This window comes from Rhinoraja longicauda, chromosome 10 (genome assembly GCF_053455715.1).
Source record: "Rhinoraja longicauda isolate Sanriku21f chromosome 10, sRhiLon1.1, whole genome shotgun sequence".
NCBI classification, from domain to species: Eukaryota; Metazoa; Chordata; class Chondrichthyes; order Rajiformes; family Arhynchobatidae; genus Rhinoraja; species Rhinoraja longicauda.
Genome location: NC_135962.1, coordinates 28310886 through 28329089, shown reverse-complemented (window position 1 = coordinate 28329089; position 18204 = coordinate 28310886). Strand labels below are relative to the sequence as shown.

Genomic DNA, 18204 nt, shown 5'->3' with positions numbered 1-18204 from the left:
TTTTATGTAAAAACTAATTTCTATTGCATTGAAGATAAAACAATTTTCAGGGATTGCATAAAAAAAAGAACATTGAATAATACAGCACATGATCAGGTCCTTTGACCCACAATGTCTGCACATAACATTTATCCCGATCCAAAATTCTTTTAAATGCCATGAACATATCTGCTTCAACCACTCCAGGCACTCGCCACTTTGGGTGAAACAACTTTTCCTTCAAATTCTAATTTTCTCACTTTAGCCAAGCTATGCCTCAAGTATTTGATTTTTTCCATCCAGGGAAGATTCCGCCTATCTCTGCCTTTTATAATTTTATATACTCTATCTACATCTATGCCTCTCAATTTAATATATTAAATCGGAACACTTAAAATTGCCATCAAATCAAAAACAATTCCATCAGAGAAGGCTGCAATACACCCTGTGAAGAAGCAAATAATCATGTGTTGCTGTCCAGATTTACACCATTACACAGGTACCTTGACAGTGCAAATCTCTGGCTTTCATCAGTCTTACAAAAAGGTTAAAATATGCAAGTCTGTTAATTGGATAAGTAATTTCAATGAAAATGTTTTTAATATTTGTACTTTCACAAATTTGATCAAGAATCATTAAATCACAGTAGGATATTTTATTCAAAGAAACAAATTAATTTGTATTTATGTTTTCATTAACCTTTGGGTGGGAGCACTAAGATCAATTCAACCTGAAGGAAAACATTTTATGAAACTTAAAAATATAGAATTGGTCCATCATTTCAGGTTCATATGCAATGTGTGTGGTTTTAAAAAAAAATTATAATTTACAATACTGAAACAGCCATCTGATCCAGGCTGGAGTTTTAGCACTGCACAACCCATATCCAAAATAAAATATCTCTTTGCAGCCGATAGTCTCCCTTCATTCATTGCTGGATTAGTTTAGAAATACAGCATGGAAACTGGTCCTTCAGCCCACGCCAACCATCGTACACCAGTTCTATCCCACACACTCGAGATAATGAACAGAAGCCAATTATCCTACAATACCGCACATCTTTCGATTGTGGGAGGAAACCGGAGCACCAGAGAAAACCCATGCAGCCACAGAGAGAATGTACAAACTTCGTACAGACCGGACCAATAGTCAGGATTGAACCCAGGTCTCTGGCGCTGTAAAGCAGCTTTACCGCTACGCCGCCCTATAATGTCCTAATCCCATTAAATTAATAACATTTTACAGTTGAGAAAAAAAACATTAAAACAAAGACAACAGTCATTTAAATTCCTTTTAATTTTACTGGAAAATTATTCCATCTTAAATTTACAGGTAAAGTGTATGTCTGCTCTGATCGCCATGTTATTTTGACAAATCAAAAAAATCCAGCAGCTTGCATCTTGAATCGAGTCCCTTACCTTTAACAGGTTTAGGTAAAAACAGAAAGCATTTGTCGAAGGGACAAGAGAATAACGAATTTAAAACACATGCTGAACGGTTATAAATATATTCCAAGAACATGACCATTTGAGTACTATAATGACTGTATGGGGAAAATTTCCATTTAATTTTGTTTGTGAATCTACACTCAGAAAACTAGCTTTATTCATATACAGTAAATTGACCCATTTCTTTTTCTCCTAATCTATCATTGTCTTTTTCAATGTTCTCCAAACTATGCCAAATAGAAATTAGTCAATGCAAGTGTCTTTTTTAAAAGTGAAATTGTTAATACGAGACTGGCACATTTTTTACAGTAGAAAATGTAAACTTTTAATGAAGATTATACTGTAGAAAAAGTAAACTTTTTCTACAGTATAATCTTCATTAAAGCACTACCATCAAATAATTTCAGGGATTTTTAATCCGAGACTTGAAGCCATGTTGATTAGATCTTTGCCTGAGAGTGAATATGATCTGGGCGAAAGATTTTTCACCGTTCACAATGTTTGCCAATTAATTTGCCTAATCAATCTCTGTGAAATACTGCCATTGTTAATTTGTTACAAGGACACCAAGTTTGTCTGATTCAACATTTCTTAAGTTAATCTATGACACTGTTACTGTCCATTTAACCATACAAATGCATCTATCCAGAAGGTACTGAACTTGTCAGTCATAGAATAAAGAGAAATTATTATTTGTAATATTTCATAGTGTCTTTTGATCCTAAAGCAAAGCAATTCAATGAAAGTAAATTCCAACTGCTTATAACAGTTAACTGCAGATATCACTCACATTCATTGAAAATAGCACATTGCTGTAATAATGGCCAGTGGTTGATACAGTAGATCCACATATAGGATTCAATCCCTTCTGAATTAGTACATTGAGACAATAATAAGCAATGATAATATGATATTGATTTTGTTTTTGTAACAGATGTACTACTCTGGACAAAAATAAGAAAGGACATTTCCTATAATTTGAATAAACAATTGAAATGGTTGCCAGCACAGCAGGAACTGGTATTACCGCAATAATGCAAGGAATTCAGCAATGTTATAGTTTCAGATATAATTAAGGAAAATGGATAACTATTAAGTTTTGCTTCTCAAATGATTTATTGACTGTTATACATTGTGGATGTCAAAATCTTAAGAGCTTTCAAACCAGTTCCACTGAGCAAACAACACAGAGCAATTGAATAATTTTCATTAACTAGGACCCAACCCTACACAAATAATACTACCAGCAAAATTTTGCTGCAGAATTGATGAACAATTCTCCGAAAGGATATGTGATAACTAGCTGCAAATTTTATTCGTTTATGGATTAAAATAAAATTAAAGTTATTCATACAGCCAGCTTCCCCACTAAGTTCCAATTCACAGCATTTCAGCTTATCAATATATTTTACATTAACTTTTGGGAAAAAACTTGCAACATTTAATGAAATTAACAAAATCTCTATTGAAAACAGAATCATTTGACATCAATTACGTACCGATTTTTTAAAAACCTGGCTTTTAAAATAAATATTTCTCCATATTTGTAATCAATACAATTAGAGCCAAAATAAACCTAACAAGTTAGAGTACAAGATACCACAACTAATATGAATACAAGTTTGACAAATTATATATGAACTGTGTGTAATTGACAATACACAAAATATTTATTGCTGTGAGCAATATTTAATAGGTTGCCTGCTAGAATCACATTTAAATGAGTTAACAGAAATAAGTCATACTTAAAGCCATTTAATACACCATCTTTATTGCAAACACAACGTGAAAGCTGTATAATTGAAAATTATGGAAAGATTTACAATCTCTTATGAAAAATGACTTATGTACACCAGATATTCTTCTCCTCCATCCCAAAGAGGAAATGTATTTCTAAAAATGCATAAGGTTAAGGTACAAGACCAACCAGAATTAAACACATGCATTACTTTCCAACAATTAAGGATACTATAAAATGTCTACATTTTATCCTTTAAATGAAACAAATGTAATAAGACATAGGATAAAACTGCAGTAATTTTAAGCTCAGTTTCTTTTTTTTTCTCCTGAACTGATCCTTGTGCTGTTGGTCATTAAAATAAGTGGATTCTTCCCATACAAAGAACTACCACAGCTCTATTACCAGTAAACAGAAGGTGCAGTGGACACATCTTTTACAGAGCACCTGGCAATTTTTCTTAAAACTACATTTTCAGAAGCAGTGCAAATGTTGGGAGGCTGCCATAATAACAGCATATCCATCTACCCACCCACACAAAAATGTCAGGACACAAACACAATGACTTTCAAAACATCACAAATAAAAGGTCAAATCCAGTCAAACAGATGAGTGTTCTTTAACATTGTTGGCTGAGAAATATATTTGACTTCATTTTGTACAATTTAGTGTTTACATAAACTCTTATTCACAACTGTCAAAAAGTTTGTGAAGAAAACAACTACTGAAGAATCCACAGAAACTGTCAAGATTTATTTTCTTTCATGCAGCAAGTGGAATGTATTTATTGCAGCCAGTTTATTTCGTACACGGTAGATTTTAGAAATCATATTAATCTGCACATTTACACGTGTTTCCTTTGGATTGTGAGGAAATGAATGCTAGATTGATTTTAAAACCATGATGCAGTAATAGTTTGCAAATGCCTAACCTTTTTAGGTTTTCCAGACATTAGAAACGGGACTTGAAATACCAGTTTAGTCATAATGTCTTCTTGTAATATGGTCTGTTCCTATTTTGCTCATATAACATCAAGTTGATCTGTCTGCATCTCCGACGGAAACTGTTGAGATGATGGCTGTGGCGGTGGCAACGATGGCAGTGGTAATAGTGGTTCTACCAACTGACCTGTACAAGGTGCCCCAGGAGGGGTAAATGTCTCTACAATATCCCCATTGTAAAAGAGGAACTGATATTGCTGAATAAATGTCTCAATTGCAGACTGATTGACTGCAGCGTTGGTAAGGGCATCTGGTCTCAAGAATGTAGGCCAAAAACAAATGGCAAGGTTATCTGTCACCATACGATTTATTTTGCTCTGTTGACTAACTCTGCAACATAACAAATGCACAAATAAAAGTAATTAGTTTCTTGATTAAACAGATAAACAATCAGATGGCATAACTAAAAGTTCAGCCTCAGATTTCCTGTTCTGACGTGTTTTTGCCTCATAAACCATAAAATCAGCATCAAATTGAAGGCATGCACCCTTACAAAAAACATCAGAATAAATCTGCTTTAGAAAGCACATAGATTTTATGACCATGAATATGGAAAGATTCACTTAAATTTCAACATGATTAAATCAAACATTCAAATTGATCAGTTAGCCTGAACTGATAAAACTAATGAGGAACTGTGAACAACCCCTTATTAGGATGAAGGTGATGAAGCAGTGCCAACTGCCTCCCTGGGATTAGGACCAATTAGCAAGGGACACATTAGTGTTTTAGTTTTTTAGTCTTTTAGTTTGTCTTGGTGGATTTGTCTCCTTTTGTCTGGATATAATAACTGCAAATTGTAAATAAAGAAACCTTGAAACCTACCACCAGACTCTACATGATTGAAAAGTGAGTTCTAAAAGTTGGAGTACTCAGCAGGATCGCTGGAAAGAAAACACAAATATCAAATCCCTATCACCACCCTGAGAGGTAAGGAGTCCTCTTTTTAAAAGTCCTGAGTCATTGTACATAAGAAACATAGAAAATAGGTGCAGGAGGAGGCCATTCGAATCTTTGAGCCAGCACCGCCATTCATTGTGATCATGGCTGATCATCCACAATCAATAACCCATGCCTGCCTTCTCCCCATATCCCATGATTCCACTAGCCCTTAGAGCTCTATCTAACTCTCTCTTAAATCTATTCACATAGTGTATGTTTTTCCATGCAATCCCGAATCTCTCACATTTGATATTTGGCTCAAGGCCCCCTGATTTTGAGCGGTCTGAAATAATCTGTGGTAATTGTAATAATCAACTGACCTGGCTAATAGCCCTCCGGCTCGAGACCCCCTAGTTAACTATGGCTGACAATTACCAACAATGGTAAAGGGTGGGCGGGCCCTGCCTGAAGACTAGATCCTGGACAAATTTAAATAATTTTAATTCAGGGTGGCACAGCGGTAAAGTTGCTGCCTTACAATGCCAGAGACCCAGGTTCGAACCTGACTACGGGTGCTGTCTATATGCAGTTTGTACTTTCTCCCTGTGAACGTGTAGGTTTTCTCCAGGTGTTCCAGTTCCCTCCCACACTCCAAAGATGTACACGTTTATAGATTAATTGGCTTCTGTAAATTGATCCTAGTGTGTGGGATAGCACTAGTGTAAGTGGTGATCACTTGTCAGCGCAGATCCAGTGGGCTGAAGGGCCTGTTTCCACGCTGTATCTCTGAAGCGTGAAGTAAATTTATAGAGTAACAACTTGACCTGGAATAAACGTGCAGAATTCAAAAAAAGATATGGAACCTCCAAAGGGCAATGGTCTTTGGAAGATTTTAAAAAGATCTGGGGAAAAGACAACATGTTTAAACATCAAAGAACAAATCACATGGTCCTTTGCAATAAAGGGTAAAAAAAAAACCAAAGTGCTGGAATAACAGGTTAGAAAGCATCCCTGGAGAACATGGATAGATGCTGTTTCTGGACGGGACACTTCTTCAGACCTGCAAACAAATATCTGCAGTTCCTTGTTTCTACAGTTATGGGACAAGTCTGGCAAAGGCATATCATAATGGAAAGTTGTCAACATGATCAGGAAGTGAAAGTCTCGAGACAGATAGCACGATCAGTTGCAAAAGGAAACACAAATCCGAAAAATTAGAAATTAAAAATAAAAACTAAAACATAAATAAAATTAACAAAATAAATAAATAAATAAATAAGGAACTGAATGAGAATGGGACTAAACAGGGGCCACCAAGTTTGTATTCCGATCTGAAAGCCTGACAAGAAAAATCAGAAAATAGAGCTCAGATCGGCTGAATCTTCCAGCAGCAGCAACTTGGGTGAAAATGACACCCCATTCTCAAAATTAGCCACCCTGAATCCGAAACAAGTAAAGACCAAGTCTGAAAAAATGACTGCCAATTGGAGGAGTGGCAAAGATTTATACCACTTGTCCCCAAGCAAAGAGTCCGAGATGCTGCAAACAAAACTAATGGAGCCCACCCTCGTACCTCCAGTTCCCCCTCTGGCACTTGTTAGATAACTTTGTGCAAGTAAATAGCAGGATAGACAATGGAGAGTCAGTGGATGTTCTTTACCTTGATTTTCAGAAGGCCTTCAATAAGGTGCCACATGTGAGTTTGCTAAACAAGATGAAAGCCCATGGTATTAGCTTGGGTAGAAGGTTGGCTGAATGACAGAATGCAAAGAGTGGGAATAAAGGGGGCCTTTCTGGTTGGCTGCCAATGACTAATGGTGATCCGCAGGGGTCGGTGTTGGGGCCATTAATCTTCACGTTGCATATCAATAATTTGGATGGGAAATTGAAAGCTTTGTGGCCAAGTTTACGGATGATACGAAGATAGGTGGAGGGGCAGGTAGTGTGGAGGAAGCAGGGACTTTGTCAAAGGATTTCGACAGGTTGAGAGAGTGGGCAAAGTGGCAGATGACTTGCAGCGTAGCAAAGTGTGTAGTCATGCACCTTTGTAGTAGGAATATAGATATAGACTATTTTCTAAATGCAAAGCAGATTCAAAAATCTGAGGTGCAAAGGGACTTGGGAGTGCTGTTGCAGGATTCCCAAAAGGTTCATTTGCACGTTAAATCAATAATAAGGAAGGCAAACGCGATGCTAGCATATATTTCAAGAGGACAAGAATATAAAAACAGGGATGTAATGCTGAGGCTTTAAAAGGTGCTACAAAATGCTGGAGTAACTTTGATTTGTACCAGCATCTGCAGTTATTTTTCTACACTACTTTAAAAGATGCTGGTCAGACTGCATTTGGAGTATTGTGAACGGTATCTGTGGAGGGATGTGCTGGAATTTCAGTGGGTCGAGATGTGGTTTACAAGAATGATTCCGGGGTTGACTGGGTTAACCTATGATGAGCGTTTGATGGCACTGGGCCTGTATTCACTGAAGTTTCGAAGGATGAGGGGTGACCTCATTGACCAAATAGTGAAAGGCCTGGATAGAATGGATGTGGAGAGGATGTTTCCACAAGTGGGAGTTTAGGACCAGAGGGCACAGCCTTAGAATAAAAAGACATACCTTTAGAAAGTAGAAGATGGAGGATTTTCTTTAGTCAGAGTGGTGAATCTGTGGAATTTGTTGCCGCAGACACCTGTGGAGGCCGTCATTGGGTATTTTTAAAGCAGATATTGATAAATTTTGATTGGTATGGGTGTCAAAAGTAATGGGGGGGGGGAAGGCAGAAGAATGGGGTTGAGAGGGAAAGATCGATCAGCAATGATTGAATGGTGGAGTAGACTCAAAAGGCCGAATGACCTAATTCTGTTCCTTTGTCTTATGAACTTTGGGACAGAATATGTAACAGCGAGGGTGGGCAGCCGACTTGAAGGCCTTCTTCAGGATGCAGAAGCAACTTGGGTGCTTTAGAACTGACCTGACATCTACTAAATTTGGAGACATTCCTTCCCTGGATGGACCGGCGACGACTGCCCATGAGGCAGGAGGACATGGTCTCTTAATAAAGAAAACAAAGCTGGTACCTGTTGGTCTCGGACCCCATGAATTAATAACACCGGTCTGGATAGGCCCCATGGATCAAGCCCTTCTGGGGATGGATCTCCTTACTCAGGTTAATTCATCTTTGTTTTGAAAATGGTCATGTGATATGGTCTATTAGAAGATTGAAAAGGAAGAATTACAGCACCTAAGCCAAAGATAAGAACAACTGTGGGCTTCTGCGAATGGAACCAGCAACATTCATGGGTACTGCTATTGCCATGTACTGAATAATACCCTATCAGCTATGCTTCTATTGCAGGAATCTTACCAGTGATTGAACAACTGGAAGAAAGATGTAGACACTGCGCCTCCAACAGTCCTGTGGTCAGTTCGGAAACTGAACGGAACCTGGCGGCTTACTATTGACTATCGGAAGGCTAACCAATGTATTGATCAAAAGGCTCCACTGGTTTCAGATCCCACCATGCTATTTACTGCCTTAATGCCAGCACACCAATGGTTCTGTTATTGACATGATAAATGGGTTCTGGTCACTGCCACCAACGCTGAAGTTCTGTCAATATTTGCTTTTATGATGAACCAGCAGTAATACCCCTGGACCCGACTCCCATAGGAATTCCACAACAGTCTAGTTTTCCAAATGGCCCTGCAAAGCCTCCGATGCATTCAGCAATCATCCAGTTGGTGGACGATGTCTTATTGGCCTTGGAAACAGAAGAACACAAACAGGATCTTCGTTACCTGTTGAACCACCTCCATCAGAGGGGCCTCAAGGCAAGCATTGGCAAAGCACAAATTGCCCAAGAAGAGGCTGTGTACTTGATACACAAAAATTTCTCTGGGGAAGATGGAGCTCACCCATCTGGTCTACAGCTATCCAGACCGCTAAACACCCACTACTGTCAAAGAGCATAGATCCTCCTTAGGCTTGTGTAACTTTAACAGACAGTGGATTGACGCTTACACACAGTTGGCCCAGCCACTGAATGATTATCTAAATGGAAAAAGGGACTATAAGGACACTCTCACCAAGAGCAACAAAATGTTTTCAATTCTTAGAAGAAAGTGGAGAGGAAAAGTAACAAGACTGTGTGGAAATTTGAGGAAATGGAAGAATTAAGCCTTGCGGCAGAAACACCCACTGCAGAATCCTGCCCTCATCCTTTTTATGGACTGCTCTCCTTTTGTTGATAACTGCATTTGGAAAGAAAGATGGGCCATAGCCAGCCTCCGTGAAATCATGGCAAAGGGTTGTCTGTCCCCAGGAATGTCAGCCCAAAAGGCAGAGTTGAGGGCTCTGTCAGAAGCATGCCGAACAGCAGAGGGACAGTCAGCTAACATCTATATGGACTCCTTTCGTTTTTTGGATGACAAATAAAGATATCTTGAATCTTGAATCTAATTGACGTCCATTTCTTCCAACATTCGTACGCCACTGCTGATAGTAGCAAACACCTTCGCCAGTTTTTTTGTTGTGAACTTTTTCAGTGCCTTGGGTATAACTTCTTCCTCTGCCTCAGCTTCTTTCTTCCTCCAGTTCGATCAGCTCCTCATTGGAAAGCTCTTCAGTCTCAATGCTGACAAGCTCACGAATATCTTCTTCATTAATGTCCAATTTCAGCTGTTTCCCAAGCACTAATATCTTGTTGCCTGTGCTTACTATGTCATCAACAGCAGAATCTTTGTTAAAGCCTTTGAATGTGTTCACATATGTCTTTATAACCTTTTTCCAAACGCCGTTCATGCATTGCTGTGTGACTTCTTCCCATGATACAGCAGCGATGTTCCCGATAGCATTTAGAATGTTAAAACCTTTCCAAAACTGAATGTTCGGCCAGATTCAATCGCTTCAACACCCTGCGCAAACGTTTGGAGTAAATAGCAGGCATTGAATGCAGCTATTGCACCTTGGTCCATTGGTTGAATGAGTGCGGTTGTGTTCGGCAGCAAATACACAACCTTTACATCGGGATGCATGTCACCCATATGTTGCAGATGGCCTGGATCAGAAGAATCTTGAATGGGATGTTGTTTTGCATACAATGTTGTCTTGTCTGCAGAATAAAACAGTTTAGAAACCAGTCTTGAAATAATGCTAATGTCATCCATGCTTTCTTGTTATGGCGATAATAAACGGGAAACGTATGCTTGTTCACATTCTTGAATGCTCTTGGGTTCTCCGAGTGGTTGATTAGTAAAGGCTTTAATTTGAACCCTGCAACATTTCCACCCAAAAGCACCGTCACACGGTCTTTGCATACCTTGAATCCTGGCATTATACTGGACTCTTGTTGAATGTATGTATGCTCCGGCATACGCTTCCAGAACAAGGCCGTTTCATCGACATTGAATATTTGTTCTGGCAAAAATTTCTTATCCACAAATATCCTATGCAGCTTTTCCTTAAAAGCTTCGGCACCTTCAGTATCGGCACTTGCTGCCTCACCGCAGACCTTCACATTATAAAAATTATGACACCTTTTGAAGCGTTGGAACCATCCATCACTTGCTGTAAACACTTGCTTATAGGTAGGATCATCATCACGCTCTTTTAGCGTATCGAGAAGACTTCTTGCCTTAGCCTGGATCGTCAATAGGCTAAGCGGTATGCGCTTCTGTATCTGGTCTTCCATCCACGTGACAAGTAATTCCATATCATCAATCGGCCCAGCTCTTTTCTTCATGAAGACCGTGAATGGAACCGATGCTGATGATTTCACTGCATCACAGTGCTTCTTATCATAGAAACAAAGAAAGTAGATGCAGGAGTAGGCCATTCGGCCCTTTGAGCCTGCACCACCATTCAATATGATAATGGCTGATCATCCAACTCAGTATCCTGTACCTGCCTTCTTTCCATACCCCCTGATCCCTTTAGCCACAAGGGCCACATCTAACTCCCTCTTAAATATAGCCAATGAACTGGCCTCAACTACCTTCTGTGGCAGATAATTCCACAGATTCACCACTCTCTGTGTGAAAAAAAACGTTCTCATCTTGGTCCTAAAAGACTTCCCCCTTATCCTTAAACTGTGCCCCCTTGTTCTGGTCTTCCCCAACATCGTGAACAAGGGGCCACAGTTTGAGAATAAGGGGTAGGCCATTTAGAACGGAGATGAGGAAGAACTTTTTCAGTCAGAGGGTGGTGAAGGTGTGGAATTCTCTGCCTCAGAAGGCAGTGGAGGCCAGTTCGTTGGATGCTTTCAAGAGAGAGCTGGATAGAGCTCTTAAGGATAGCGGAGTGAGGGGGTATGGGGAGAAGGCAGGAACGGGGTACTGATTGAGAGTGATCAGCCATGATCGCATTGAATGGCGGTGCTGGCTCGAAGGGCTGAATGGCCTACTCCTGCACCTATTGTCTATTGCCTATTGTCTATAGCCTGTCCAACATCTTGAGAATTTTGTAAGTTTCTATAAGATCCCCCCTCAATCTTGTAAATTCCAGCGAGTACAAGCCGAGTCTATCCAGTCTTTCTTCATATGAAAGTCCTGCCATCCCAGGAATCAATCTGATGAACCTTCTCTGTACTCCCTCTATGGCAAGAATGTCTTTCCTCAGATTAGGAGACCAAAACTGTACGCAATGCTCCAGGTGTGGTCTCACCAATGCCCTGTACAACTGCAGTAGAACCTCCCTGCTCCTATACTCAAATCCTTTTGCTATGAATGCTAACATACCATTCGCTTTCTTCACTGCCTGCTGCACCTGCATGCCTACTTTCAATGACTGGTGTACCACGACACCCAGGTCTCATTGCATCTCCCCTTTTCCTAATCGACCACCATTCAGATAATAGTCTGCTTTCCTGTTCTTGCCACCAAAGTGGATAACCTCACATTTATCCACATTATACTGCATCTGCCATGCATTTGCCCACTCACCTAATCTATCAAAGTCACCTTGCAGCCTCCTAGCATCCTCCTCACAGCTAACACTGCCTCCCAGCTTCGTGTCATCCGCAAACTTGGAGATGTTGCATTCAATTCCCTTGTCCAAATCATTAATATATATTGTAAATAACTGGGGTCCCAGCATTGAGCCTTGCGGTCCCACTAGTCACTGCCTGCCATTCATGAAAAGGACCCGTTTATTCCTACTCTTTGCTTCCTGTCTGCCAGCCAGTTCTCTATCCACATCAATACTGAACCCACAATACCGTGTGCTTTCAGTTTGCATACTCTTATGTGGGACCTTGTCGAAAGCCTTCTGGAAGTCCAGATATAACACATCCACTGGTTCTCCCTTATCCACTCTACTAGTTACATCCTCGAAAAATTCTATAAGATTCATCAGACATGATTTACCTTTCATAAATCCATGCTGACTTTGTCCAATGATTTCACCACTTTCCAAATGTGCTGCTCTCCCATCTTTAATAACTGACTCTAGCATTTTTCCCACTACCGATGTTAGGCTAACTGGTCTGTAATTCCACCTTTTCTCTCTCCCTCCCTTTTTGAAAAGTGGAGTTACATTAGCTACCCTCCAATCCTCAGGAACTACTCCAGAATCTAAAGAGTTTTGAAAAATTATCACTAATGCATCCACTATTTCTGGGGCTACCTCCTTAAGCACTCTGAGATGCAGCCTATCTGGCCCTGGGGATTTATCGGCCTTTAATCCATTCAATTTACCTAACACCACTTCCCGACTAACCTGGATTTCACTCAGTTCCTCCATCTCATTTGACTCCCGGTCCCCTGCTATTTCCGGCAGATTATTTATGTCTTCCTTAGTGAAGACAGAACCAAAGTAGTTATTCAACTGATCTGCCATGTCCTTGTTCCCCATGATCAATTCGCCTGTTTCTGACTGCAAGGGACCTACATTTGTTTTAACTAATCTTTTTCTCTTCACATATCTATAAAAGCTTTTGCAGTCAGTTTTTATGTTCCCTGCCAGTTTTCTTTCATAATCTATTTTCCCTTTCCTAATTAAGCCCTTTGTTCTCTTCTGCTGGACTGAATTTCTCCCAGTCCTCTGGTAGGCTGCTTTTTCTTGCCAATTTGTATGCTTCATCTTTTGTTTTGATACTATCCCTAATTTCCCTTGTTAGCCACAGATGCACTACCTTCCCTGATTTATTCTTTTGCCAAACTGGGATGAACAATTGTTGTAGTTCATCCATGCGGTCTTTAAATGCCTTCCATTGCATATCCACCGTCAACCTTTAAGAATCAATTGCCAGTCTATCTTGGCCAATTCATGTCTCATACCCTCAAAGTTACCTTTCTTTAAGTTCAGAACCGTTGTTTCTGAATTAACTATGTCCTTTAAGATGGTCGAGATCGTAGATTGCGAAAGTCCTAACTCACATGCAATGACCATTTCTGGCTTGCCACCTTCACGCTGGGCAATTATGTTGAGTTTCATCTTGAGTAATTGCCCCCCTCTTCTCACCAAAGGCAGGAGACACAGGTGGATGTTTTGTAGACATGATGGCTCGCAGCCGTTACCCAGTCTGAGCAGCGGACAGGTCTGTGAGTCCGGGAAAATACCAAAATTGAAAATTGGAAGTATGGCTTGTACTGAATATGTATCGCTTTTGCATCATCGTAAAGTCGAAAAATTGTAAGTCGAACCATCATAACCTGAGGAGCACCTGTACTCTAAATGTAGCCTAACCACAGTCCTAGGGACTTGACTTCCTGACTCTTGTATTCAATCCCCCTACAAATAATGGCAAGTATATCAAACACCTTCTTTATCACCCTATCTACTTGTGCTGCCACCTTTAATAAGCTATGAACTTGGACTCAAATGTCCCTCTGCATTTCAATGCTGTTAAGTCTTCCATCAACAGTATACCCCTCCCTCCTTACATTCAACTTCCCAAAGTGCAGCACCTCACACTTGTTTGGCTTAAACTCGTAAGAGTTGTGTTCCATTGACCTTTATGCAACTCAGATTTTACGCAAGTCAGAATCACCTAAAACTAGGTAGAAACAAAGAATTCCAAATGCTGGTTAACACACAAAACAACACAAAGTACTGGAGTAATTCAGCAGATAAGGCAGCATCTCTGGAGAACATGGACAGGTGACATTATGGGTTGGAACCCTTCCTCAAACTGATTCAGTCTGCGCAGATTCAGTCTGCTAAGTTACTCTTGCACTTTGTGTTGTTTCATATTCAAATTAGGCACTGATGCCACTGGTCTGCACCCGTGAGCCCTTCTTCACCAGCCAACACACCGTCTGGTTGATGTGACTGTCGTTGCAGCTCACATTATAGTCTCTGGCCATAAATGTCTTCTTCAGGCCACCACCACCGACAGGACCCACTCAGTCACAGTTGGGCACCCTCCCCTCACACCAGCTGTCTCTTCTTCCTGTCGACCGTCACTTTGTCCGTTCCTCCTCTTCCTCTCCGGAGTCAAGGTGGAGGGAGCAGGAGGCAATGGTGGAAGGGGAGCGCCAGAGTAGACAAAGTAACAGCCGACAGGTAGAACCAGCAGTTGGTGAGAGGGAAGGAGGCTCCACAGTGACCAAGTGTATCCTGTTGGTGGCAACAGCCTGAAAAAAGTGCCAGGTCAACTCGACAGTGCGGTAACTGATGAAGGGCTTACTAGTGCACCTTGTGGAAGATACTGGCAACTCAACTGCAAATTGTTCTCCACTACCTCCCTTGTTCTAACTCGCCTTCCCAGTATCACGCCAAAATTGAAGGAGCAGCAAACCCAGACGACATGAGGTACGAGGGTAAACTAGCCAAAAATATAAAGGAGGATAGTAAAAGCTTTTTTAGGTATGTAAAGAGGAAAAAAATAGTCAAGACAAATGTGGGTCCCTTGAAGACAGCAGCGAGGGAATTTATTATGGGGAACAAGGAAATGGCATCGAGTTGAACCGGTACTTTGGATCTGTCTTCACTAAAGAAGATACAAGCTCCCAGAATCTCCCAGATGTTCTAGTGGCCAGAGATCCTAGGGTGACGGAGGAACTGAAGGAAATCCACATTAGGCAGGAAATGGTGTTGGGTAGACTGATGGAACTGAAGGCTGATAAATCCCCAGGGTCTGATGGTCTGCATCCCAGAGTACTTAAGGAGGTGGGGCTAGAAATTGTGGACGCATTGGTGATCATTTTCCAATGTTCTATAGATGCAGGATCAGTTCCTGTGGATTGGAGGGTAGCTAATGTTATCCCACTTTTTAAGAAAGGAGGGAGAGAGAAAACGGGAAATTATAGACCAGTTAGTCTGACATCAGTGGTGGGGAAGATGCTGGAGATTATTATAAAAGACAAAATTGCGGAGCATTTGGATAGTAGTAACAGGATTGTTCCGAGTCAGCATGGATTTACGAAGGGGAAATCATGCTTGACTAATCTTCTGGAATTCTTTGAGGATGTAACTAGGAAAATTGACAGGGGAGAGCCGGTGGATGTGGTGTACCTTGACTTTCAGAAAGCCTTTGACAAGGTTCCACATAGGAGATTAGTGGGCAAAATTAGAGCACATGGTATTGGAGGTAGGGTACTGACATGGATAGAAAATTGGTTGACAGACAGAAAGCAAAGAGTGGGGATAAATGGGTCCCTTTCAGAATGGCAGGCAGTAACTAGTGGGGTACCGCAAGGCTCGGTGCTGGGACCGCAGCTATTTACAATATACATTAATGACTTGGATGAAGGGATTAAAAGTGCCATTAGCAAATTTGCAGATGATACAAAGCTGGGTGGTAGTGTGAACTGTGAGGAAGATGCTATGAGGTTGCAGGGTGACTTGGACAGGTTGTGTGAGTGGGCGGATGCATGGCAGATGCAGTTTAATGTGGATAAGTGTGAGATTATCCACTTCGGTGGTAAGAATAGGAAGGCAGAGCATTATCTGAATGGTGTCAAGTTAGGAAAAGGGGACGTACAACGAGATCTAGGTGTCCTAGTGCATCTGTCACTGAAAGGAAGCATGCAGGTACAGCAGGCAGTGAAGAAAGCCAATGGAATGTTGGCCTTCATAACAAGAGGAGTTGAGTATAGGAGCAAAGAGGTCCTTCTGCAGTTGTCCAGGGCCCTAGTGAGACCGCACCTGGAGTACTGTAATAATAATAATAATAATGCATTACATTTATATAGCGCTTTTCATATACTCAAAGACGCTTTACAGGGATTTAGAGAACATGGGGAAGTGAATAAATAGATAAATAAGTAAACAAACAGAGAAAGGAGACAGAAGGTGAGGTGACCTTCAGTGGTTGAAGGCAGTACTGAACAGGTGAGACTTCAGTGATGTTTTGAATGTGGTGAGTGTGGAGGAGTCTCTGACGGTTTGGGGTAGTGAGTTCCATAGGGTGGGAGCAGCGATGGAGAAAGCCCTGTCCCCCCAGGATCTGAGTTTGGTCCGGATGTGGGGGGATAGGAGATTGGCAGCAGCAGAGCGGAGGGTGCAGGTGGGAGTGTGCCTGTGGAGGAGGTCGGTCAGGTAGGATGGGGCCAGGTTATGGAGGGCTTTGTAGGTCATGAGGAGGATTTTGTACTGGATTCTCTGGGGAATGGGGAGCCAGTGGAGTTTGTAAAGGACGGGGGTGATATGGTCACGGATCGGGGTGTGGGTGAGTAGACGGGCAGCGGAGTTTTGAATGTATTGAAGTTTACTGATGATTTTTGAGGGTGCGCCATAGAGGAGGCTGTTGCAGTAGTCCAGACGGGAGGTGATGAAGGCGTGGATGAGGGTTTCTGCAGCTGTGAAGGAGAGGCATGGACGGAGACGGGCAATGTTTTTAAGGTGGAAGAAGGCTGTCTTTGTGATGTGTTTGATGTGTTTGTCGAAGGAGAGGGTTTGATCAAAGATGATTCCAAGATTCCGGATGTGAGGGGAGGTGGATACTGGGAGACCATCAATATTGAGGATGAAGTTTTGGGTGGATTTGGTGAGCGTTTTTGGACCAATGATGATGATTTCAGATTTGTTGCAGTTGAGTTTGAGGAAATTTGATTGAAGCCAAGATTTTATTTCAGTGATGCAGTTTGTCAGTGTAGAGTGTGTGGTGGTGGAGATTGACTTGGTGGAGATGAGGAGCTGGATATCATCGGCGAAGCAGTGGAAGTTGAGACCATGACGGCGGATTAATTGACCAAGGGGGAACAGGTAGAGGATGAAGAGGAGGGGGCCAAGGACTGAGCCTTGGGGGACACCTTGGGGGAGGGGAGCGGTGGAGGATTTACAGTTGTTAATGGAGATGAACTGGTGCCTGTCAGAGAGGTAAGATTTGAACCAGGATAGGGCTGTGCCGGTGATGTTAAAGGAGGTTTCAAGTCGGGTGAGGAGAATGGAGTGATTTATGGTGTCAAAGGCGGCGCTGAGGTCAAGTAGGATGAGGATGTTGAGGTTGCCAGCGTCGGAGGAGAGGAAAAGGTCGTTTGTGATTTTGAGAAGCGCAGTTTCAGTACAGTGGTTGGAGCGGAATCCGGATTGGAAAGTTTCATCCAGGTTATTGGTAGAGAGGTGGTATTTGAGTTGGGAAGCTACAGCACGTTCCAAAACTTTGGACAGAAAGGGTAGGTTGGAGATTGGTCTGAAGTTGTTTGGGGTGTCAGGGTTGAGACCAGGTTTTTTCAGAATGGGGGTGACAGCAGCGATTTTGAGGGATGGCGGGACGATGCCAGTGGACAGGGAGGAGTTTATTGTTGCAGTGATAAGTGGAGAGAGAGCAGGAAGGCAGGCCTTGACAAAGCTGGAGGGGATGGGGTCCAGAGAGCAGGTGGCAGTTTTTATTCCTGTGAAGAGGTCAGAGAGGTCGGTGGTGGAGACTGGGGAGAACTGAGGCAGGGGTTGACAGGATAAGGGGGGGCAGGTGGTTTGAGGGGGAGCAGGTGCGTTGGTGGTTAAGGTGCTGCAGTTTTGGTCTCCAAATTTGAGGAAGGATATTCTTGCTATTGAGGGCGTGCAGCGTAGGTTTACTAGGTTAATTCCCGGAATGGCGGGACTATCATATGTTGAAAGACTGGAGCGACTAGGCTTGTATACACTGGAATTTAGAAGGATGAGAGGGGATCTTATCGAAATGTACAAGATTATTAAGGGGTTGGACACGTTAGAGGCAGGAAACATGTTCCCAATGTTGGGGGAGTCCAGAACAAGGGGCCACAGTTTAAGAAT

General features: G+C 41.7%; 1 protein-coding gene across 2 annotated transcripts in view; it reads right to left on the bottom strand.

Moving 5' to 3' along the window:
* Positions 1-1256: 1256 nt before the first annotated feature.
* arhgap5 (Rho GTPase activating protein 5) overlaps positions 1257-18204 on the bottom strand; it is a 47245-nt gene continuing 30297 nt past the window's right edge. Inside the window, exons 7-8 of one of the 2 annotated variants that reach the window (XR_013547737.1) lie at positions 8126-8255; positions 4361-4496 (exon numbers count right to left, since the gene is read on the bottom strand). Coding sequence is in view for 1 of the 2 variants with exons in the window: in XM_078406524.1 (XP_078262650.1) it covers positions 4187-4496 (310 nt within the window). In the remaining variant the exon portion in view is untranslated. Of the gene's footprint in view, positions 4497-8125; positions 8256-18204 lie in introns of both variants that reach the window. The other variant, XM_078406524.1, reaches the window with a different exon arrangement.